We start from the raw sequence: 26,591 nt of genomic DNA on the forward strand, positions 1-26,591 counted from the left end.
CACGAACGCGAGGTTTGGCGGCTACACCGCAAGATGACGAGCAAATGTATGTAAATGACAGTGTAGTGACACTAGTCACTCACTATCATTTACATACATTTGCTCGTCATCTAGGCCTCTAGGCCAAACCACGCGTTCGCGCCGCCCTATGTAAAACCAGCCTGATCATTATTTATTTTTGTCATTTCGTTGGTGACATCTCCTCTAACTCAAAAGTGTTATTTTTACGCTTAAACAGCTTCTTATATTTTCTATCTAAAAGCAATAAAGTTTGATTTGGGCATTGATAATAATATATTATGACAAAGTTGAACTTGACAGCTATAGCAATCAAATCACCGTTGTTTTGCGCCAATTCGAACAATTCGTATCATTCCATTTCCACCGAACAGTCCATTTGGTGCGACATTATTCCTCCACAAATTTTGACATGACCTGGGATGACCAAGAACCATAAGAAAGCCTTTATAGTATTTTTTATCATAATATATTAATGCGAAAATCGAGGAAGAAAATACTCAACCAAAAAAATAACTTCAGCTGGCGCAAATGAGTCTAAATTACAGATTTCCACAAAGTTATTTTGATTAACTTTATAACTGTATTTGTAACGTTCTAATTTTTATATACCTTAGAGGTAGACTGCCTTACGTAACTTTTTAGGTAAACGCCATAACAAATAACCTTTACAATTATTGTAATTTTAGTTTTATTTTTATTTACGTAATTTGTTTTAAATTATTTTAATTAATTTAGCTACTATTAAGTTTACCAAAGACGAATCTATCACACATCAATGCAAAAGTATGGCGAGTCGCCAATCGCCATGTCATGCAGTATTAAAGGTTTTTTTTTATTTATACCACAGCAATATTATTGAAACTGGTATACCACTTTCCGATCACATTATAGATGTATTTGATCTGACGTATATACAGGGTGTAACAAAAATAAGTGATAATACTTTAGGGTGGGTACGTGTTCCTTGTAGAGAGTTCATTGTGAAAGTAGCAGCGCTGAAAGACGAAAAATATTTTTCACTTTTGTATGGGCAAGGGCCCGAGCGTCACGAGTTTCCCCATACAAAAGTGAAAAAAAATTTAGGTCTTTCAGCGCTGCTACTTTCACAGTGAGCTCTCTACAAGGAACACGTACCCACCCTAAAGTATTATCACTTATTTTTGTTACACCCTGTATAAGGGGCCTTAACAGCCCAATAATAATGGGATGTTTAAAGGGCCTTGAACGCGGCGACTTTTGTAGAGTAGTAAATCGCGTTTCTATTGCGATTTGTGACAGAATGGGCACACAACTAGCGATCGCTTCGCTACTTAACTGTTTCGATGCAAGGGTTGATTCAGACCGCAAAGCAACGTATCCAGGATTTGACAGATTCCCAAGACGTCTCACGCAATTGAAATCTGTTTACAATTGGGAGAGTCATGCTTCGGCATAAATGGGCCGGCTCGACCGGAGAAATACCACGTTCTCACAGAAAACCGGCGTGAAAGAGCGCTTGCACTGTGTTTCGTCGAGTAAGTGAGTTTACCGGAGGCCCAATCCCCTACTATATTCCCTTCCCGGTTCGATTTCACCGGTTTTTGACACTTTAAACATGCTTTAGACATCTGAAATGGCGCTATTTTAGATGTCTAAAGTGTCAAAAACCGTTGAAATCTAAAATTGAAATCGATATCAGTTTCGGGAGTAAGGCCCCTGAATTGACCCTACGGGCTAGTCACAAAAGATCTACCCTTACTAATCAAAATATTTGCAATAACTGTTCAAGGTTTGCTTGCCTTTGTCTGATAATATTGGAAACTTGAGCAGATCTTAGCTATATTACGTAATACGTACTATTACTGTAGACCTAAGCTCTAGATTGATCCAACTAGTATTTTAGTTATAAGTTTACTTTATTATACAACAATTATTTGTTAGAATTAGGTTGGGTTGCACCAGATGTGTGGTTAAAGTTAAAGTTAAGGTTAAAGTTATGGTTATAGTTAAGGTTAAATTTAACTTTAACCTTAACTTTGACCGGAGAAATTGACAGATGACAGCTGGTCCAACAAGGTTATAAATGAACGTGGGCGGGGGCGCTGCTGGATAAGGAGAACTGTCAAAAATCACGTTTTTGTATGATGACAGCGTTAGTTCCTTTTTTCGCCACGTGCATTTAAAATCTTGTCGAGTTCTATGGTTGTGGTTAAATATGGCGTCTTGATGGCGTCCATTTTTAACTTTAACCAAACATTTGACATTTTGCATTGTAGTTAAAGTTAAAATTATAGTTCAAGTTAGTTGGTGCAACCCAACCTTAGAAGTTCACACATCCTCGTACAATGCAGACTATGTTTTTTTTTTGTTTTAGAACGCTATTAATGTATTGTAAGTTGTAACATTTGACATGTTAATAACTTACACTAAGATAAAAAATGTGTGTAGAACATAGGTGTAGAGTATATTTTAAGTTCATTAATAAACGTTTACAACATAGATATTATAGTAAAAATTATAATTTTTATAGCTTAAACATTTTTTTTTTTTATTTTCAAAATTATTTAAACATTTTCACCCTTACTAAGAAGTTCAGGGGGGCCTATTATGAGCTCTTAAATCTATTCACTTAACGTCCTTATACTGACTGTACAAGGACGTAAAGTGAATGGATTTAAGAGCTCATAATAGGCCCCCAGGTGGTATTAGATTACTTATGGTATTGTACCTGTTTGATATGTTACATTGGAAAAGTTTTAGAAATCTTGTGTAGGTTGTAAATTGAAGTCTATCCAGTCTTTTTAAAAAGAGCATAGGTTTTTTTTTATTATAAAATTGTGGCCGTCTATGGACTGCTCGTCCATATCCTTTTTTGTTATTTTATTATTTAGATTTTTCGCACCAAGGATAATTGAAATAAAATATATATATATATATATATAAATAATTATTATATATGTATTTATTTGCTGATAAATACCATCAACGGTTCTCTGGTGGCTTTTTCCTCCATGATGGTAGGGAGGGTTGCCTGACTTAGCTCCATTTCCAGTTGTCTTTTCATTGACGTATTTCTAAGTCAGACCTGTTACTACCAAACCTTGGGCATTCAATGAGCAGGTGGAATATTGTCTCGTCCTTTGCGGGGTCACAAATGCAGGAGGAGGTCTTTAAGGTGGAAACGATACAAGTATGCTGCGAATCCTCCATGACCGGTCATGGCTTGCACGTGTGTAGGCGTTATTGTAACGTGCCTTAGTATTTCCCACGCCTTTTTAACAGTGGGGAAAAAAACTTTTGTGACCGATCCGGTTGAGGAGGATTGGTATCTTTCCTGCCACTTAACTGTTGTCCCCTCCCTTATTTTCCTCCGTATATAGGACATTGTCACTCTGTTGTAATCTGAGGCCGTGTTTATGGTAAGTGCAGCCTTTTTTGCCAGTTCATCCGCTCTTTCGTTTCCTGGAGTACCCACGTGCGCTTTTAGCCAGAATAGCCGCACTTTTCAGCCTTCCTCTGTTATAGCTCTTAGGTCTTTCTTCATTTCGATCGCAAGTGGGTGAGTCACCAAAGGATTTCTCAGCATGTTTAGTAACGATCTGGAGTCACTCATGATGTTAATTAAGCTTTCCTTTGATGTTCTTGCCAATTGGATCGCTTTATAGAGTGCATAGATCTCAGATTGGAAGACTGTATTGTGCGGTTCTAGGTGGAAAGTGGAGCGTCTGGTTTCCCGGCCGTTATTCCACCACGTTAGAGCAGCTCCAGTTTTCCCCTCTATTTTACTTCCATCCGTGTATATTTGGGGGCCGGTTATTTGGTGTTCCTCGGTGGGGCTTTGGCTTACGTCTTCCAGGCATTCGTACTCAGTTATGATGAGTTGCGATGGATGTGGGTTTTGAAGTGGTCCCACTTTAGCTTTCACTTCCCTGTTTGGTGGTAGGTATTCTTGTGAGTACCCTTTTTTTATTTTAAATAAAGAGCGTAGGTTAGACAAGCACTTGTGAGTCTGGTGACTTATCAGTTATCAGCAATTAACTTTATCTACTTTTTTACTATTATAATATTTTACTCTTACTATTTTGACATTTTTAATGTCTCGCTCTATTTTCATGAAAAACATCGACATCTCTTTCACTCCTATAAAACCCGTGAAACCACGGCCTACGCGATTTTGTGACATCATCTGCACCAACTTGATTTGCGGAATGATAAAGAACAAAACAAAGGAATGCGAGGAACATTTGATCAAGACTCGTCATAATATGAAAACTCGATTAAACGGAATTTACTTATTATTGTAAATAAAAGGGCTAAGTCAATAGCTTTCCATCCCATTGCTATTCTGTCTCGCATTAAATAATATAATATATACTTAGCCTGATTTGGATGCGATTTACAATAAAAATAATAATAATTTCTAAAAACGGTTGTCCAATACCAGGTGTGGTGTACGCGACGTCTCGTCGTGGGGCGCGCGTCATCTACGCTTATGGCTACAAGTTCTTCCACCATTACAAAAGAGGCATCAAGAGCAGATGGTTCTGCGCCACCCACCAGCCCACCGGCTGCAGGGCCAGTCTGTTCACCGTCGATGACAGAATCATCAGAATCAATAACAACCATACTCATGATCCCACGGATGGTGATGGTTACGAATAGACCTATTTCTGTAATTTCTAGGTTCTGTAATGAACAAAACTTGGTTGAAGACGGTACGGATTTTTTGTATATTGGAAGATTAATAGTTATATAATTTCCCGAAAAATGTACGATTTCGGCGCGATAAACAAATTTTGGCGCAACGGAGTTGCGGGCGTCCTCTAGTAGATTGTACCTTAGATTTTGAACCGACTTCAAAAAAGGAAGCGGTTCTATTCGGTTTTATATACATTTTTTGACATACAAAATGAAATTATTTTTGGAGTACAAGTCTGATAAATCGATTCTTCCATATACCCAAAATTTTAACCAGAATACTTGTCATAAGATATATTTGTAGTTTTCTAGTAAAAATATAGTAATATTTAGATAAATTACGATATATTTTTTAAATATACATAATATTGTATTTTTATTTTATTTACATGGTAGACTGAGTGGCATTGCAATAAATAATTTTATTAAAACAGAAAACTTTATTTTAATGAAAAAAAAAATGTTTTAAAAAGATTAATTGCAAATTTTCAAAACCTTCTTTTTAAAATGTTTTTTTAAAGATCGGCTACGTACCTAACTTTTTGCAGCCTTACCTGTCAAACGCTGACCACTGGTCTCTAGAGGCTAAACGGTACGCTGACCCTCAAAATTCAGTAGTGACAGACATTTTCCTTGTAGGTGCGATGTTTCGGACGACGTCACGTGGGGCGAGAGTGATAACGATCGGCGGGTTCGTGTTCAGGAAGCATCGGACCACGGCGCTGAAGACGCGGTGGTACTGCGCCACGCATTACAACAAGTGCTGCCGAGCCAGCATATTCACGTTACAAAACGAAATCATCAGATGCAACAACATCCATACGCACGAACCTATGTTGACTTTGGACTGAGTTTAATGGCTCCCTAAGATTTCAAAACAGCCAGGGAAAGACTACAACGTCTTGGCGCAAGGAAAAGTCACATTATGTGACTTTCAAATCTGAAAGTTACAATTAGCTTATATCAACCCCGAATTTTGATCCACAGCATTGAGTAGATATTTTATATAATTGAATATAAACTCGTGAAAACAATATGAGCCATAATGATGGACATAATTTTGTTACTTTTAGAAAAATAAACTAAAATGTATATTTCGAACGTTTTATTTTAAGTATGAGGTTACCACAGTTATAGACATGACACGACACGACACGTCACGTCACGACACGACACGATACGTCACGTCACGTCATGTTACGATACGACACGACACGGCACGACAGGACACGACATGACTTTTCAATTTACTCTCAATGAGCCTTTTTGTTTGATACCCATAATTATTGCAGAAGTGCATTAAAAATATTCCCCTATCTTGGATGAGACGCCATATTGGATGTAGAATGACACTACATTCGTTTCCGAGTTACTCTCAATGAGCCCTTTCATTTGATACCCATATTGCAGAAGTGCATTAAAAATAACTATATCTCTATCTTGGATGAGCCGCCATATTGGATGTAGTATGACATTACATTCGTTTTCGAGTTACTCTCAAAAAGCCCTTTCATTAAATATCCATATTGTAGACCTGCATAGAAAATAACTATTTCGCCATGTTGGATGGTCGGCCATATTGGATTTAGAGTGATGTCACATACAATATCACGCATTGTCATCCAAACTAAACGTGCATGCAATTTCAGCTCGATCGGTTAAATATATCTACTTCAAAATTGAGTTTTAAAATTTCACCCGAACATACATAATATACTTACATACATACAGAGCAAGTTAAAAAAAAGCTTTTAAAAATATATGTATGATGTGAAAAACTGAGAATAAAGTACACTCACGACGAAAATAAAGTTTTTATTTTGTCTAATCTCTGGAATGATTTGGTACCTCATACAATTATAATCTTGTTCCAGGGACTGGGTACATAACGTCAATTCGCGGGGCGCGAATTTTGATCTATCAGGGGTTCAAGTTTCGTCGCCACCTGTCCTGGGGTGGCAAAACCCGATGGTACTGCGCCACCCATATGAAAAGGCGCTGCCGAGCCTCCATATTTACGTTCGATGATGTCATTGTTAAGACCAAAAACGAGCACACCCACCCACCGACTTGGGACTGGACATGACACTATGCCAGACTGTCGTGACACAGCCTGGATATGATTTTGCCAGACTGTCATGATATGGGCTGACTCATTTCACAGCATTATCTACAACATATCATATCAGATGATCAGAGGGCCTAGACAAGCGGTTATCATAAACGCTAACGCCAATGCCACAAAATGTATGGGATTTGACATTAGTATTCGCTAGCGAAGCGATGACTTATGTCACATCGCATACATAATATTTTTGTTAGCGTTTACGATAATCGCTTGCCACTTGTCTACTAGGGCTGGACAGTAAACTCCTTTTTCTAGTGGTTTTGATGGTAATACCATTGCGGTATATACCAATACCAACGGCCTAGTAATAGATTTAGCAAGCATTAGTAGGAACATGACAACACGTTTATACGTGGGAGAGCCATGCTTCGGCACGAATGGGCCGGCTCGACCGGATAAATACCACGTTCTCACAGCAAACCGGCGTGAAACAGCGCTTGCGCTGTGTTTCGCCGAGTGAGTGAGTTTACCGGAGGCCCAATCCCCTAACCCCTACCCTATTCCCTTCCCTACCCTCAACTATTCCCTTCCCTTCCCTTCCCTTCCCTTCCCTTCCCTACCCTCCCCTTTTACCCTATTCCCTCTTAAAAGGCCGGCAACGCACTTGCAGCTCTTCTGATGCTGCGAGTGTCCATGGGCGACGGAAGTTGCTTTCCATCAGGTGACCCGTTTGCTCGTTTGCCCCCTTATTTCATTAAAAAAAAAAAAAACACATCTGTACAATAGGCAATTAAGTATAGTAATCCATTTACACAATAGATTACTATAATCTATTCACTATTGTAGATATTATGTTTCTGGTCCGTATGAGTATCACACGTGCCTGGTAAGCCCGGAATCTCATCGGGATCTCATCAGGAGCCTATTTGAAATGCTTTGTATTGTCATGAAGCACAAAAATATACTAACAATAAAACAATTAAAATGTGCTCATGGTAAATTTACTTTTTTTTATCTCTACATGGCGAGTGAGTCGAAGAAATAGTTTTTGTCATTCTCTTCAACATAGTCGTGTATTTCAGGTCCGAGGTTCTATATCGGGGAGCGTGGTGCGCGTATCCTGGTGATGGGAGGCTACAAGTTCCACCGGCACTTCGGCGTGGCGCAGAAGACGCGCTGGTACTGCGCCACGGACAAGCACCGGGGCTGCCGAGCCGCGATATTCACCTGTAACGACTACACCATACTGAAATACCATAACAACCACAACCACTCGCCCAATTGGTCCTACTATTAATGCTTATAAGCTATCTCTAGACTCCTTTATCGAAACCATACGTCTAGAAGGGAATGTCAATATTAAGGTTTTTTTGTGACACGTTTTGTGGTTTGGATCATAGTTAAGATAACTTAGGGCCGCTTGCGCTTTAGATATACAGGTAAAGAAATAAAAATCAGGGCTTGGCTTCGGCCATAATCGTGTACCTATTATAGAGACGATGAGCTGATTTGCAGCAGCTTTGTTGCGTGAATTATATTCAGGATAAAGGATACTTTTTTACCGGTAGTATTTTCAGTCTACAGAGTTTTTTATGTAGATACGTCTAGGTAGAAATATTTCGTTTCTTTTGGTTGTGTCATAAGTACTGTCTTGATTTGTGTGTCGCTGTGGTATCAGAATATTATTAGTTCCTTTAAAGACTTTTTTACATACTGTAGACTCTACACTATGTAAATCATTGTACATACTTTACAGTGTAGCGTATGTACAATGATTTGTCATTACATATTACCGATCTAATATAACATAATTATATGCTTTTGTCGACTGAAATAAATATTAATTATTTGGTAAGTGATTTAGAGCGTGAATTAAAACATAATCTTGAGTTTTATTAAGCATCATTCAAAAGGCTAATAAAATGTATTCACCTACGAGTAGGTGTACAATATACAGTATTTATATATTTTATCTTTTAGGTGTTATATTTCTGAAAACTTCACGAGGTGCCAGGGTGATGATAATCGGAGGATACAAGTTCCATCGCCACAGATTTGACGTAAGAACCCATAAAACCAGCTGGTTGTGCGGGACCCACAACACCAAGGGTTGCCACGCCAGAGTCCAAACCATCAACGACAAGGTCATCTCGTGGCGAAATCACCATATACATGGTCCGATATTCGCACATGATTCAGGTAGAAAGCATAAAGTACAATATTTTTTGTGAGTATAAATATTCTAGATGGAACATTGTTGAACTAATTAAAATAAATTTTCAAAAGTATATATGTATGTTAAGTAATTTTTTCACCTACATTATTTGTAAGAAATTGTAAGTATTTAAGAGCTCTCCTGACTCTAAAAATCAAACATCGTCCTTCTCTCTTCACACTCACGCCCGTCTTTCATATGCCAGGTGAAAAAGGACGGCGCGGAATCATCGCCGAGTGAGTTTTACTTGAATAAAAGACGAACTATAATGATTATGAAAAAAGTGTTTTGAGCAAATTTAGGTTTTATCAATACCTTTTTAGATATTAAAGAATGTTAAAGAAAAGACAGCAAACTTCGAAGATCCAAGCAAAAATGTGTCTAAAACAAGGTTTTTTGTAAAAAAGAAACTATCGAGCATTTTTTGAGTAAACGTCTTTTCGTCTAGAGCATTTAATATTTATGAACTGAAGTTACTTGTATCAAAAAATCAGTTTTCTAGACCTTACAGATTTTGAGATCTAGGTTAAAGTATGTAGTCAAGTTAGGGTTATATGCGCTCTTAAGGGTTTTTTGCGCGTCGTCAATAAGACTCAAGAAGTAAGCCAGTCTCTCAAGTAATATTTTACAATATGGGGCGTCAAACCTAAATTTTACCACACCAAAAGTGATTATGCTTAGCTGATGAGAGATCGTAATAAAATAACCCAATAGCATGGATGTTCACAGTACCTTATGCCGAAAAAGAAAGCACATGCTATAAGAAAGATTGTTAACTTGTGTTATAATATTATGCTTTCTTAAAGCACTGCTAGTGTACTTTGCAACAATCTGGCGCTCTTTTTTCAATCGAATAAGTCAATAAAAGATAAAAGGCAAAGCTGATTTACTTATACCTACACATTCCATATCTATAATATCAATTCAAATCAAATTCTTTATTAAGCATACAATAATATAAAATAGTATAAAAGTTAGGTAGCGTACATCACGTCATCTATTATGGCAATCAGACAACAGATGCACGCCGAACAATTTTATCCTAATTGTATATTATTTACACATTCACACACACAATCACACTACACTTTATCACGTAAAGTCTCTTTCGGCGACGTGATGCGCGCTTCGTTCGGGAGCCTCCCCCGGAACCTCCGGTAAACTACACCGGCGGGCCAGAACTCCTTCACCTCGAAGATGGATAAAACTTGAGTCGGCACTCTCACCACAAAGGAATTGAAATTCACTTTGTGACGAGAGTGCAGACGCTCCACCCTCAAGGTGTAGGTGGTCTTCTCGCGGATGTAGTTTACGACGTCTTCGATCGTCATGGACCAGTGCAGCTAGAAACTTCAAATTCTGCACACGCATTCTGTTTTGATTTAGGAATCCACTAAAAAGGTATAAATTGGGGGATCAATCAGCAATTGATAATTCAAGCGGGCGAAAATGTGCTAGTATGTTAATGAAATTTAAAAGCAATACCACAGAATATATATTAGTAGTACCAAGCAATACTAATGAAACTTTATTTCCAGAAGCACAATTTATGATGGGGCCCCGCGGTTCTCGTCACCTGGAGGTGGGAGGTTACAGATTCCGGCGCCATCTTGACTCCGGAATCAAGACAAGGTGGTGGTGCATCAGACACAAGTCTGGCTGCAAAGCTTGTGCCTTCACGTGCGATAACCAAGTTATCAAAGTGAACAATGTTCATAATCATGAATTTTACTAATTAATTGTGTAAAATCAGAACCCGTTGTAAGGACTGATGTTAAATATTATGAAACATCACATTTTATTGTTTCTTATTTAATTTTAGAACATGTGTTTAATCGCAGTGTTATAAATATAAGATTAAATAGTATTTATTGTTACAGATACTATTTAATCTTATGCTTATAACACTTAAGGACAAATTCTGAGATGTTTCTCAGAATTTATCCTTAAGACGATTGTGGACCCTCGCTTTTTTTAAATGACTTATGACAAGTACCTACTCGTGATCTGTCGGTCGGGTTTGTCCAAATTACCACCACAAAATTATGTCTGTCTGCCTAATACTTTCTCCGATGTACCCACCTGTACGAAAAACGTAGTTATTGAATTTTCTTATACTTATCAGTTTCTTTTCTAATTGTCTTCTCATAGTAATGGAAGTATTCGTTTTCAGTTTAAACAATCTGTATAATAATGTTAATGTTTCTAGAGATATTTTAATGTGCATTTTAAATACCTTTAAGAACTTAGCGGTAAAAGTTTCCTAGTAGGTTAGGTTAATTTTTGATGTTAATATATATAAACAAACACTAGCTGTTTGACCGAGCTTTGCTCGGTATCGGATGAAAATGACATTTTCTATAAATAATTCCTAGCTAGATCGATTTATCGCCCCCGAAACCCCCTATATACTAAATTTCATGAAAATCGTTGGAGCCGATTCCGAGATTCCAATTATATATATATACAAGAATTGCTCGTTTAAAGATATAAGATAAACATTGTTTTGATCTTTTATTACCTACTATGTTTTTAAAAAAACCTAAACCAGAAGTCAAATTGTAACCCTAGAGGAGTTACACGTTAACTCTTCTGATGTTGCAAGGGTCAGAGGTTCGAGTTTTTAACCACTCGACAATGGAGGTGTTAACCAACTTCGCACAATTTGCCAGAGCCTAAGAGATATCCTTCATTAGATACCTATATAACAGATAAGATAAAACAAGAAATTAACTGATTTTTTGCTTTTTTAAGGAGTGTTATTAAATGCTCATTATGTACTTTCAGCATTCTTCATGACAACAGATAGAGGTGCTCGCTGCCTTTACGTCGACAACTACAAATTCTTTCGTCACCGCACCGCTGGTCCCAGGACCCGATGGTTTTGCAGCTCTCATCACCACAGAGGCTGCAAGGCCAAGGTCTTCACAGTTGACGACACGATCGTCGAATGTTATAATACTCATACGCATGAGCCAAAGATTTTTCGACCTGTAACTTCTTAGTTGAGAAGATGGACAAAATAAATTTGCTAAGAGTCCTATCAGAATTATTATGTTCCTGTAAATTTATGCCTATGCGAGGTTACTGGCTGGTATTGTCAAATATATCTTATGAAAGTCGTGGCTCTGACACTACATATTCTAACATATATATAGTAACTACATAAACTCTGCACTCAACACTCTATACCGTTGTTTACATAATAGTGATATGTGTGCAACAACCTTTTCAGTTGAGAGCAGAGAAAAAGTAAATCGGCTAAAAAGAGTATGGATTTATCTAATAATTGAACATTGAAATTAAAATTTAAAAAGAGAGTTTGGGTAATGTGTTTTTACTGGTTTTTATCGGCAATCGTGCAGTAATATCCAACCTACACTAAAGTAAGTTACGGCTTGTCCCAGAGTCCAAAGCATTCACTTGATCCTTCAACTTACAACTAAGTACTCTAGTCGGCTATACATAACGATATAACGAATATTAACACACTACATATTTCAGGGTACAAGTTCCTGATGACGACCCGGGGGGCGTGTATCCTGGTGGTGGGGGGTTACAAGTTCCACCGGCACCGAGCCTCGGGGGTGAAGACTAGGTGGTACTGCGGCCGCAGCGTGCAGGGCTGCAGAGCATCCGCCTTTACCGTCGGCGCCTCCGTCGTCAAGTGCAACAACACACACAACCATCATTACACATATATAGATGAAGCTATGGCCACAATGTTCTAGAATCTAGATAGTAGATTGAGTATTGTCGTATGCGTAAGATTTTGTTTAGATCGACCTAAACAAAATCTTACGCATACGACCGGATTCGATCGGACTTCTCGTATATAAGAGCCCTAAAACTTAAGGGTGTCACAGACAGTATATGTGTATGATAGACAGATATGATAGAGATAGAACACACAGGGTTGCCACTTGCCACCTTAGCACAGCACTTCACAGCAGATACTGCAGGCAGTCTGTTCCCCAGAGCCTATATTTTCAATCAAATATCTTCAATCCACATCGTTCTGTTTTTGGCACAATATGTAACAATGCGCGCATCAAAATTACAATCCGAATCATCTTCTGATAAACTATATAAGTAGTGAATCTAATAGCAAGTAACTCGAAAGGCCATAGTATTACAACATTAAAAATAAGAACAGCCTGTATAACACTTTAGCAGCTGAAATGTGCGTCAAGCGGGGCATTTAGCATTGAAATGTAGGGAAAGATACATTACATTACCTGTTGTGTGTGTGATACATTAATCTATATATATCAGCTACTATAATGTAAAGATATACATCCCGGGATGTAATGTACATTAATATACATTACCTGCTCTGTCTGTGACAGCCTTTAAGCAAATGTCACAAAGATCCATGAAAAAGGATATTTTCAAATGCATTTATTAGATAAGTTTGAAAAAAAAATACTTCAATTTAAGTATTGTCGACGGATCTCTTAGGAACGATGTATTTTTAATATGGCGAGTAGATATAATGATGATGATCTATTATTTAATTTAAGTAGAACTTTATTTTTAAGTGGTATGTAAATATTGTAATAACTTATTTTTGGTTAAAAATACTTTAAGTTTCAATAACTAAGTACCAACGGAAATATCAATAAATCAAAATAATAAAAACCTTTAAATTCTGTTAATAATCAGTATTTAAACTACATTACTTAAACGTTAAGGTTGCTTTCCGATCCACGCGGCACGCGACTGCGACGGACAAAAATTCAAACAAAATGCCACTTTATGGCTATAATATGTACATTATTTTAACAATGTTTAAATTGTTAAAATAATGTACATATTATATTTCAGCAGGGATGTAGCAAAGGTTTTTATTATTTTTTGCAAACTATTATAAGTTTGTGTTGCAATATTGGTAAAATGTTACACAATTATTGTAAAATGGCACCATGGTTGTTATAATTTGCATGTGTTTCTGACTATCATTTTATGTAGCCTCCACTGTTGTTTTTTCAGGTAACTTCGATGCTGGAACCGCAACAAGAAGATAATATCTACAATGCAGAAATTGACCAGGATGTAGTAGAGCTTTCCCAACATAAATTGACGCTCCTCTCTGTCGTATCTACAGTATAAAATTTCCCATTTACATTTACGACATTAACGCGTAGTCATAGGGCGCGTCATTTCGAATTGAACAAGCTCTAACTGCCTAAATAAGCATACTATGTAGAGTTTTAATAATAATTGTTAATGTAATAAACATAATATTCCCTACCCCGAAAGCGTAAACCGATAAAATTTTAATTTCCCCCTACCTAAAATCCCACCCACGGGGTGGGAAATTAAAATTTTACCGCGTCGGTACAGGTACATTTACATAAATAGACAAAAATGTTTGTCTGAATCATTCGTCAACATAATCAAGATACAATTTTTAAAGTACTGGTAAACTAAGCTAATTAATTTCTGTAGAGAGCATAAGCATAATTGTCAAAAAGAGACATCTAACATGCCGTCTCTTTCAGATCGACCCCTGTTCTTTACGTCCAAAATCGGGGCCAGGATCATGAAGCTGCGGGGCTACTGGTACACCAGGCACTCCGTCTGCTCCTCCAGGGTGAAGTGGTTGTGCACGGAAAGCCGCCACAACCAGTGCCACGCCATCGTCGTCACCATCGGTTGCATGATGGTCGACAAGCAGAACAAACATACCCACCCTCCTTTAAACGCGAGACAAACCGACTTCGACTTCCTCCAACTGTTAGACAGCAAAGATCGCTTACAATAGTGTAAATATGTAATAAATGTTGAAATTGTTAGTAATTTTGTTACTGCTGACCTGCACGGTCCGCAAATGACGTTTTTACGTCCGCGTAAAAACGTCATTTTTTAAGCCCCGCAAAGACAAGATAGACGATTTGGCCCCAAAATTATTGCAAAATTTTTACTTTTTTTGAAAATAAAAAGTAGCCTTTCCATATTCCCCAAGTAGCCACAATCATGGTACCTAGCAATAATGGCTATCCGCTATGGTATTAAATATGAAAATATGCTTTTCAAATTTCGAAAATTGTAAATAAAATGGTTCAAGTAGTGGTTATATTTTCAGATATTTTACTTATTCATCGGCAAGACTACTACATTCAGGATACACTGCGAGGGCGGATGCTGGTCCTGGATGGCAGAAGGTACGGTTTTCGAAGACGAAGTGGGACCAAATCCTGGTGGCGATGTGTTAAACACTCTAGAGGCTGCAAATCCATGACACTGATGATCCATAACTCCGTTGTATATGTTAAACCACATAATCATTGAATAATAATATAATACCCCCCACACCGGTTTCGGTGACGGTGGCCGGTTTCATTGAAACTAGGCCAGGTACGCAGGAGTAATTTTATAGTGCCCAAGTGTGTGCGCAGTACACAAGAGAACTCTCTATTCCTTTACTCTCATAACCCAGTGAGACGGAACACCGACACGACTGGTGAGAGATCAAGCGCAGGACCGACTTTTTACATGCCCATCTGACGCATGGATCATCTTACTTGTCAGACAATCAGGTGATCAGCCTGCATTCTCCTAACCAAACTTGGCAGTAACATAATTTAAAACGCGGGAATCGAACCCACGACCTCCGAGTCAAGAGCCACGCTCTTAACCACTGGACCACGGAGGCGTTCCAGTGGTTAAGAGCGTGGCTCTTAATATATCATTGAATACATTGGCGGATTACCCTAAAATCCTCCTCACCTTTATCACCGGCTGAAATCAAAACGTATGCTGTGATTGCTATTCAACCGACCGGCGTTTGACGACAGAATATATTGCACAGTATCTGCTCTCTTTCGTATACAACATTTTTAAAGATAGCAGATATACAATATCTGCTGTCAAATACCTGTTTTCTGGAATTCTTCCTACTCCTACTATTTTCTTCTGATTAATTTCGTTGCAGGTCCCAAGACCGCTTTAGCATATCCCTCGGGCTCCCTGAGATCATATCAAAGGGTTTTCGTTGTTGGATACCGCTGTCGATCCTGGCGACACAGGAGATACAGTGGTGGAAATGTAAGGTGGGCCAAAGCCCGTTAAAAAGATGTACAAATACCTGTTGCTTATCTGTTGAAATATACGTAATCAACTCATCACCCTGCTAGTTAGACCAACCGCAGGCTTGGGGCACACGGGGATGCACAAAACGGGTGCGGTATATTATAATAATATGTAATAGTGTATGTCTGTCTGCTATCTCTACATGTCAGCAGCTGAATCAATTTTGAGAATTTTTTGTATGAAATGATTAAAGTATCAGTTATTGAGTATTTTTTATCATGAAATTTTCCGTAGAATAAACGAACTGCATCTGCTGCTGGGCAACATCACATATTCAAAAATACAGGTTTTTTAACTCTTTACGTATCTGCAATTACTGAGTATTGACATTTTACTGTTTAATACGTAGGTCACACAGAAAGTTTTGCGTAACTTAAAAAAACGACTTGTTTTAATCAAAATATTTTGTTTATTGCTTTTCAAAATACTCTGTTTTACATTCTAAACATTTCTTTATGCGATCCAACCCTTTTTTTAAAACAGGAGGACCACAGATCTGAAGGCATGTTTTCTACGTGCTGATTGAACGCTATCACTGACTCTTCGAAGTTGGTTAAAGTGAAACCTCTCATTAAATCTTTAATTTTGGGAAAAAATACAGAAATCACAGGTTACTAGGTCGGAGCTATGTGCAGGATGGGTGACGAGTTGTGATTTTTCGGAACCTAAAAATGACTTTTTTTTGTTGGCCGTGTGTGAAGAGGCGTTGTCGTGATGTAGGAGAATGCGGCTTTTTGGTCGTCTTTCGCTAACCTTTTCTAATATCCTGGGTAAACAAATGGTAGAATACCACTCAGCATTAACACTCTTTTGATCTCCAAGTGGAATTGTACAGATGGGATCCGTAGGTCAGAAAAAAAACGCGATCATTTTCTTACCAACGTTTCTCGCCTGCCTCACTTTTGTTGGCTTGTTCTCATTTTCAAACACCTACTCACAAGATTTCTGTTCTTTTTCGGGTTCAAGACAACAAATCCACGTTTCGTCTCCTGTGAATTGTCACAGGAGACGAAACGTGGAATGTCATAAACAGCATTAGAATGTCCGTGGGCGTGCTTCAGTAGCATCAGTGAACACCATTCCACGCGAGCCCGCTTCTGCTCCGCTGTCAGTTCATGAGGGGTCCAACGACAACAAAGTCTCCGAAGTCACAATTCTTCGTGTAATTTTTTTTTATTTGGCTCATACCAATCCCCAATAGTCCTCAAATTGTATCATAGGTAATCTACGGGTTTTCTTCAATTAGCCGCTTAACAGTAGCCACATTAATTTCGTTGACGGCAGTTGAAGGCCGCCCTTCACGAAATTCGTCATGTAAAGAAACTGGACCTCTCTCAAATTCAGTATACCATCTCCTCACGGTGCTCAAACAAGGTACTTACTTCCCAAAAGCATTTTGAAGACAAGCAGCATAGTCTTGCGGAGAGAGAGAACTTTTAAAATCATAAAAAAATCATCGCTCTTAAATCTTTTCGACCTTAATCCAATTTCGTTGCGTACGTAGAACTTTGATGCGTGATAATAAATAATTGACAAATGATTTCCCGCCAATTTTTTTTATGTTGCTAGGAAGGTTGCAAGATTTAAAAAAATATAACATTCAAAACTCAAATAGTTCCGATTAGCTATAAGTGCAAAACTTTTAGTGTGCCCCATGTATAATGAGGAAAATGAGCAGCACAAAAACCTGATGGTAGACTAATATTATCTGTTTGGGCGCTGCAGCTGGGCCAACTCACTTTTTACTGTTATCGTAGATAGATAGATAGATAGATTCTTTATTGCTCACATTAACTAAATAATACAATAATGTTTCTAAAACTAAACATAACAAAAAACATAAATGTGTGCAAGGGCGGCCTTATCGCTATGAGCGATCTCTTCCAGGCAACCCTACGAGAGAGGAAAATTTAAACTAAAAGTAGTAGGTATGCGGGGTAAAGAATACGTCAGCTAAATTAATAAAAAATAAATAATAATAAAATAAAAATGACAAGAATATTAAATAAATATAGTTTACAATTGGATATCAAACTGAGCAAAAACGCTATAAGTAATGTAATGATTGTTAAAATAAATATATTTCATAGACTTACATTCTACTTGTAATACATACTTACTTATTATATAATATTCTAAATAAATAAAGACATTTATACCCATTATAAAATTAAACAAACAGTTAATATCAGCAATTACCGGCAAGAGACCTTACTCCTCAGATGGATATGTAGCTTTGATTTAAAAGAAGCTAGTGACTGCGACTCGCGAATCTCTAGTGGCAGATCATTCCACAAGTAAGTGGCCTTCACGGCGAAAGAATCCGCAAAATACCTATTATCGTATTATCGTACCTAGTTGACTAACAAATAAAATTATTTAATTTAGTTTTATTATGAATTGTTGGGTTATTGTTTCTTTAATTTTTATACAATGTTAAAATTGACCAAAATATAGTTTAATAAACATTTTCTACATTTTTAAAATTTTATTTTTTATTTTTGGAGGGTGACCCAAAATTATAATTATAAATGTGCTTAAAATTGTCATAAACAAATAACGTATATTATTATGATTCAAGATTGTTGCGTATGCTATAAAAACCAGCCAGTCAACAATCCTTTTGAATATTATGCGTTTTCCGGTATACGATTGAATTAAAAATAAGCTCGTAGACCCGATGAATATAACCCTTTAACTGTTGACCGCGCTCTCCAAAATATATTGAGGGTCGCAACATCTACCCGTTAATATTTTTTCTGATTTCATGTAATATTATATTATTAAATTGAAAAAACTCATTGTTAATCCTGTCTTTACATCAATTGGGAAGTGATTGCTGATTAGATACGTTTTACGTTTCAGTAATCATAATTTGTTGATAAAACATAGAAATTCACATAATAATTAAATTTTCAGTTTTATTCCATTGAGTATGTTGTTGATTTATCAAGGAGAGCTTTTCTTAGTCCCATAGCCCATAACTCACCAGGACGCCATCGCGACGTAGCCAGTGACGTTACCATGTCACCTCTACGTCGCCGCAAAGCGCTGTTTTTAAACTTAACTTTAAGAAAAACAGCGCTTTGCGGCGACGTAGAGACGCTAGACGTTGCTTGGACGTTGACATGATAACGTCACTGGCGTCGGCACGGCGACGTCGCGATGGCGTCCCGGTGAGTTGTAGCTTTAAATTTAAAATGACTCGCTCCTCCCTCGTATTCACAGTACAAAATTTTTCATCATATTTTATCAACTAGTGACGTGGTGGCCCACCACTTCACTAGTTGATAAATGATGAAAAATTGTGATGAACCGGGCACGTCATTTCAAATTAGACAAGCAACAGTGTGTCATTAGGATAACAGTTGACCTTTTGACAACTGTTATCCTAATGACACACTAGGGATTTTGCTGTGATGGGAATGTGTGGTGTGCCAGTTGCCCGTATTAAAAAATCTAATCAGTCAAATGATTAACAAATATTTGATTATTTTGTGCAACTCCCTTAAATATGTTAATTTGATGTTTTAGGTCCAGTATATATAACCACGCAGCGCGGTAGAAGAGCAATAGAATATAAACACAACAGATTTTACCTCACAAACAATTGCAAAAACAAGAGCATATGGCGATGCATGAGAAATTCTTATGAAAAAAAATGCCCAGCGAAGATAGTCACACTTGATGGGAACATAATCTTTGAGTTCACAGACCACAACCATGCAGACATAATAGTGAAAAATGGAGATAATTGTCGGACCCCATTGAGAATTCCCGCTAAAACACTGAAAATTAGACAAATTGATTAATAGGCATATAATGCAGTTACCATCTATATATGGATCAATTTTTTGACGGTTCAATAACTTTGGTCATATTATCTTATGTACCATCGAGGATGTTGATTCCTATGCAATTGACAGACCGACGTTATTTGGTCGAATATATCAATTCAATGTTAATTGTGATCTGTCAGCTGGGTTTGACGTAACGCAACCAAACTACTTAGGTCCCCGATTTGCATAGGAATCAACTTCTCTGATAGTACATAATATATTATCTCTGTACCTAATTAATACATACTTATGACAAAACATTAGATTGACGGTACTTTTTCATTAGATATACTTGAAATAAATACCGAAATTTAAATGCAAATCTCCTCTCCTCCATGATTGTGGGCGTACATTAGGTGCTGAAATATAGCTGTGATTAACCAGATATCGTCAGATTTGGAGCCGATGGGTTTGGGAGCATCCACCGTACTTCCCGACATTCTTAAACCTGGGCATTTGTCAGATGACAGTTGTCACCTATCAAAATGTCCATCGTCAGATAGACAGCGTCACTCAAAACCCCATCCGGTACTGGCCGCTCCAACAGATAACATACATTATGAAACTTATCTCAAAATAAGTTGCCAATAGACAAATTAATCGCGCACGCCGTTATATATATTACTGGCAAGGCGCTATATTATAGGCTAAAGTAGATCTTCAAAACAAAATGTTTGTAGCACCAATAAAATATTGCATTGAAAAAATACTGTTTTCATATTTTTTATTGATTTTTTTTAGTTTTTTTATCCCATACTTCTTGAATTACATATTGAAAGTCCAGTGTATATCCAATTGAATGTTGTCTGTGAAATTCCATTGAATTCAATCAAATCATAATGAATGATTTTATTGAACTCTACATTTCGTAGACAACATTTTAATATTAGTTTTATACCTTTTCGCCGCCGATTGCAAGATAGCAGTATCTAGTTTTAAATAATATGCATTTTATTTCGCATGTCTTACAGAAATATTAACACAAAAAATTTTATATTACAGGTCTAGTATACATAACGACTCAGAGCGGTAAGAGGGCAATTGTTTTTAAGAACAACAAATTTAGTCTGGCGCATGACGGCATTGAGAGGAAAACTTGGCGGTGCATCAAACGGTGCCGCCGAAAATGCCCAGCGAAAATCGTCACAATTGACGACGAGATAGAGTCCATGTACATCGAACACAACCATGCAGATATAATGTGCGCAATAAAGAACGCATGTAAATTAAAATCGCAAAATATCGTATTTGTAAAAATTTAAATGCAAATCTCAGACAAATTCATTATTTAAATGTAACATCTATTCGTACTAGCTGTTGCCTGCGTTCCCATACAAAAGAGCAAAATTTTTTTTCACTTTTGTATGGGAAAACTCGTGACGCTCGGGCCCTTGCTAAAAAAATGTTTCGTCTTTCAGCGCTGCTACTTTTACAGTAAACTCTCTACAAGGAACACATACACACCCTAAAATATTATCACTTATTTTTGTTACACACTGTATACGCTAAAGGTAGATCTTCAAAACAAAATATTTGTAGCACCAATAAAATATTGCATTGTAAAAAATACTGTTTTCATATGTTTATTTAATTTTTTGTTTTGTTTTTATCCCATACTAATTAAATAACACATTGCAGGTCCAGCGTATATTCAATTGAATGTTGTCTACGATATTCCATAGAATTCAATATTATCATAATGAATTATTTTATTGAACTCTATTGAATTTCGTAGACAACATTTTAAGTGTTTCTTTTATACCTTTATTCGCCGATTGTAAGATAGCAGTATCTAGTAATTAAATATTTTATTTTGCAAGTCCAACAGATATATTAACACAAAAAAAATAATATTACAGGTCTAGTATACATAACGACTCAGCGCGGTAAGAGGGCAATTGTTTTTAAGAACAACAGATTTAGTATGGCGCACGACGGTATTCAGAAGAAAATTTGGCGGTGCATCAAACGGTCCTCTCGAAAATGCCCAGCGAAAATCGTCACAATTGACGACAAGATAGAGTCCATGTACATCGAACACAACCATGCGGACACAATGTGGGCGAGCAAAATGACAAACGCTTGTAAATTAAAATCAGAAAATATCGTATTTGTTAAAATTTAAAATATGCAAATCAACCTGTATCCCAAATCCCATAAAATCATTCATTATTTACACTCGCTTGTGTCATATTTCATATTATGTCTAATAAGCTGTTATAACTTATAAGTTATAACCTACATAAGGCTAAAGTAGAATGTTTTGTAGTACGTACCTTATGATATTATATTTCATTGTACGTACCAATAAAATATTGCATTAGAAAAAATACTGTTTTCATATTTTTAATTCAGGTAACGCCGCGTTAATGTAAAAAACCGTGTTGGATATGTTTTAGATTGCTTGTTTTGTATGAGAGGCCGGCCCGGCTTCTCATAGAAAATAAGCAATGGAACAGCAAAAATTGGAAAGGGCGTAAGCGACAAAATGGTTTTTGTCGCGTAATTTAAAAACCATAAATACATTTCAGCTATGGGCAAATTAAAGTGTATGCTTAAACCAATTTATGTACAAATTTTGGAAGCTTACATCACTCTCCTCTGTTGGCAAAATATGAATCCCTTTTTTTACAGAGGTCTTTTTGATTGAATATTCTGTGTTATAAAAGTTGACCAATCGTGTTATGCTATGGGTAATTCAAAGACAAAGACATGATGAATACTGACAATGAACTTTAATTTCCTAGCTTTAGTCATTGCTGAGAAAAATCGATATCGCTACAGCAAAATCATCAAGACGTCGCCTTAACTTTTTGGTTTTGTTCTAACCCCATACTAATTAAATTACACATTTAAGGGCCAGTGTTTATCCACATGCAACGCGGTAAGAAAGGAATGTTGTATGGGAACAACAGATTTTACTTGACACACGATGGCGTGGATAAAAAATTATGGCGATGCACCAGACAGCCCTCCCAAAAATGTCCAGCGAAGATCGTAACTACAAAATGTGACAAGATAATATTATACAAGATGTGCGACCATAACCACGAAGACATTATGTCGAGGTGCAAAGTTAAACAAATATTGGGAAGCTAGGAGTAAGCCAGTTATGACTACTAACTAAATAAAATAAAATATGTTTAATTCAGATAACTCAGAACCATAAAATAGTATATAAACTTATTGCTATGCTAGTATTCTATTAATATCAATAAATATCAAGTAGTATTTGCGGGGAAGCGTAACAAACATCCACGTTTTCATATTAATTATAACTAGCTATTTGACCGAGCTTTGCTCGGTATTCGATGAAACACGAATAAAATTACATTTTCTAAAAATGATTCCTAGCTAGATCGATTTATCGCCCCTGAAACCCCCTATATACTAAATTTCATGAAAATCGTTGGAGCCGATTCCGAGATTCCAATTATATATGTAGATAGATGCGAGTCCTACAGAAATATTTACACAAAAAATTAAATATTACAGGTCTAGTATACATAACGACTCAGCGCGGTAAGAGGGCAATTGTTTTTAAGAACAACAAATTTAGTCTGGCGCATGACGGCATTGAGAGGAAAACTTGGCGGTGCATCAAACGGTGCCGCCGAAAATGCCCAGCGAAAATCGTCACAATTGACGACAAGATAGAGTCCATGTACATCGAACACAACCATGCAGATATAATGTGCGCAATAAAGAACGCATGTAAATTAAAATCGCAAAATATCGTATTTGTAAAAATTTAAATGCAAATCTCAGACAAAATAAATCATTTTATTATTTAAATGTTACATCTCTAGGTTGGGTAATATATTTTTTTATATTATATCTTATAAGTTATAAGTTATAACTTATAACCCGTGAGTCGTGACAAGGCACTATAAAGGCTAAAGTAGATCTTCAAAAGAAAATGTTTGTAATACTTACCAATAAATTATTGCATTGAAAAAAATATTGTTTTCATATATTTAATTTACTTTTTGGTTTTGTTCTAACCCCGTACTAATTAAATTACACATTTAAGGTCCAGTGTACATCCACATGCATCGCGGTAAGAAAGGAATGTTGTATGGGAACAACAGATTTTACTTGACACACGATGGCGTGGATAAAAAACTATGGCGGTGCACCAGACAGTCCTCCCGAGGATGTCCAGCGAAGATCGTCACTACAAAATGTGACAAGATAATATTATACAAGATGTGCGACCATAACCACGAAGATCGAGCGTCGAGGGGCAAAGTTAAACAAAGACTGGGAAACTACGAGTAAGCCAGTTATGGCTACTAACTAAATAAAATAAAATATGTTTCATTCTGATAACTCACATCCATAAAATTGTTAGTATAGAAACTTATCGCTATGCTAGGTATTCTATTAATATGAATTAATATCAAGTATTATTTACGTGAAAGCGTGACAAATATCTACGCTTTCATATTAATTATTATTTAAATATTAACAAGGATGGGTAATATTTCATGACTTATAATACGTGGCAAGCCTCTATATAGGCTGAAGTAGATTTTCAAAACAAAATGTTTGTAGTAATACCAATAAAATATTGCATTATAAAAAATATTGTTTTCATATTTTTATTTACTTTTTGGTTTTGTTTTTATATCCAATTGAATGTTTTCCATAGAATTCCATCAAATCATAATGAGTGATTTTATTGAACTCTGTTGAATTTCGTAGACAACATTTTAAATGGTTAGTTAGTTAGTTTTATACCTTTTTTCGCCAATTGCAAGATAGCAGTATCTAATCCTACAGAAATATTTACACAAAAAAATAAATATTACAGGTCCAGTATACATAACGAGCGCGACTCAGCGCGGTAAGAGGGCAATCTTTTTTAAGAACAACAGATTTAGTCTGGCGCATGACGGCATTCAGAGGAAAATTTGGCGGTGCATCAAACGGTGCTCTCGAAAATGCCCAGCGAAAATCGTCACAATTGACGACAAGATAGAGTCCATGTTCATCGAACACAACCATGCAGACACAATGTGGGCGAGTAAAATAACAAACGCATATGTAAATTAAATTCTACTTTTATAATATTATAAAGCGTAAGAGTTTGTTTGTTTGTTTGTTTGTATTCAGCACGCGCTAATCTCTGCAACTACTGGTCAGATTTAAACAATTATTTCAGTGTTAGATAACCCATTTATCGAGAAAGGCTATTAACACGCTAAGATCTGTCTGTCTGTAGGCAATATAAAGGTTTAAAAAGATCTTCAAAACAAATCTTTGTGATAACTTATTATTAATAAAGATTATTATTATATTGTTGAATTTTATTTCTAAGCGACAAACGCAAGTTTATTTAATCTTAGATACATATACTTAATATAATAAAATCGTAGAAAAGTCAATTCTATACATTGAATATTTTTGAAAAATAATACTTGCGACGTGATCTACAATCGATATGGAAGCCAAAAATATAGTTTTTATATTTTTTTCTGTTTGTCTGTATGTATGTCCGAGATAATCTCAGAAAGTACTGGATGGATTTACTTCAAATTTTGCACGGATATTACTTAGAGGTCGGGTCAACACATAGGCTATATATTATAACGATATCGCTAAAACGGTGCGTTGTAGAGAAAAAAAGTGCCGTACACAATGAAAGCTCATAAAATTTCCCACAAATTTATCATTTACACTTTGTATCTATCACCACTCCTTGCCTTGCTATGAGCTTTTATCTCTCTTTTATCCTTAAAATTTTCCTCTAAACAAAACGATGTCACGTAACTACGTGACATCGTTTTGTTATTTCTATAACAAAGTTGAAAACTACACTAAACATGCGGTTTTCGAGTGTAATTTGATTTGGGGGGGCTGCGCCCCCCAAAACCCCTCCCCCCACCAAGGATCTGTTACTTACAACTAATTGGTGTCGTGGCCGTTTGTATTGCGTCTTATTTCTCCTTTTTAGGAACAAACTAAGTCATCTATACATATAATAAAATCGTAGGAAAGTCAATCCTGTACATTGAATATTTTTGAAAAATAATACTTGCGACGTGATCTACTATGCTGACGCGGACGAAGTCGCGGGCACCAGCTAGTATACTTAATAATATGATGTAACTGTTGGTGAATCACGTGCTATGAATTATGACTTATGACATATTCTTAAAGTGCGATAATGCTTTAAATGAAAGTGGGCGGGGGCGCTGCTGGTATAGGAGAACTGTCAAAAATAGCGTTTTTGTATGATGATGGCAGCGTTAGTTCCTTTTTTCGCCACATTCATTTAAAGCCTTGTCGAGCTCTATTTTAATATTAATGTTTCCCAAACAAACGGTTAAGACTTAAGTAAATGCTATGATAAATTGATTATACTCTGTGTGAACTTTATTTACTTAATAATTTTGTTTCACTATCAGATATATATAATAGGAGGATATATAGCTTGCGTGACGGCTGCCGTCGACTGCCGTCGACTGCCGCCGACGCGTGCCGCCGACACGTGCCGTTCGTCTGTAAGAGCGCTTAGTAAACGCAGCAATAAAATCATAATGAATGATTTTATTAAATTCTATGGAATTTCATAGACAACATTTTAAATGATAGTTGTATACCTTAATTCGCCGATAATAAGATAGCAGTATCTAGTATTAAATATTTTAATTTGCAAGTCCTATAGAAA

The 26,591-nt window shown here is 36.6% G+C and overlaps 1 protein-coding gene across 4 annotated transcripts in view; it reads left to right on the forward strand.

Annotated features, from left to right (window-relative positions):
• The window catches only part of LOC121725403 (protein tramtrack, beta isoform-like), a 554,986-nt gene that overhangs the window by 528,082 nt on the left and 313 nt on the right, over window positions 1–26,591 (forward strand). Inside the window, exon 5 of one of the 4 annotated variants that reach the window (XM_042112345.1) lies at window positions 21,775–22,055. The exons of 1 other annotated variant lie outside the window; for it this stretch is intronic. In XM_042112345.1, the coding sequence (XP_041968279.1) occupies window positions 21,775–22,040 (266 nt within the window). In that variant the 3' untranslated portion in view covers window positions 22,041–22,055. Of the gene's footprint in view, window positions 1–14,485; window positions 14,780–19,610; window positions 19,904–21,774; window positions 22,056–26,591 lie in introns of those variants that run through there. 2 more of the 4 variants (XM_042112340.1, XM_042112347.1) reach the window with 2 other exon arrangements.

The sequence above is a fragment of the Aricia agestis genome, chromosome 3 (genome assembly GCF_905147365.1).
Source record: "Aricia agestis chromosome 3, ilAriAges1.1, whole genome shotgun sequence".
NCBI lineage: Eukaryota > Metazoa > Arthropoda > Insecta > Lepidoptera > Lycaenidae > Aricia > Aricia agestis.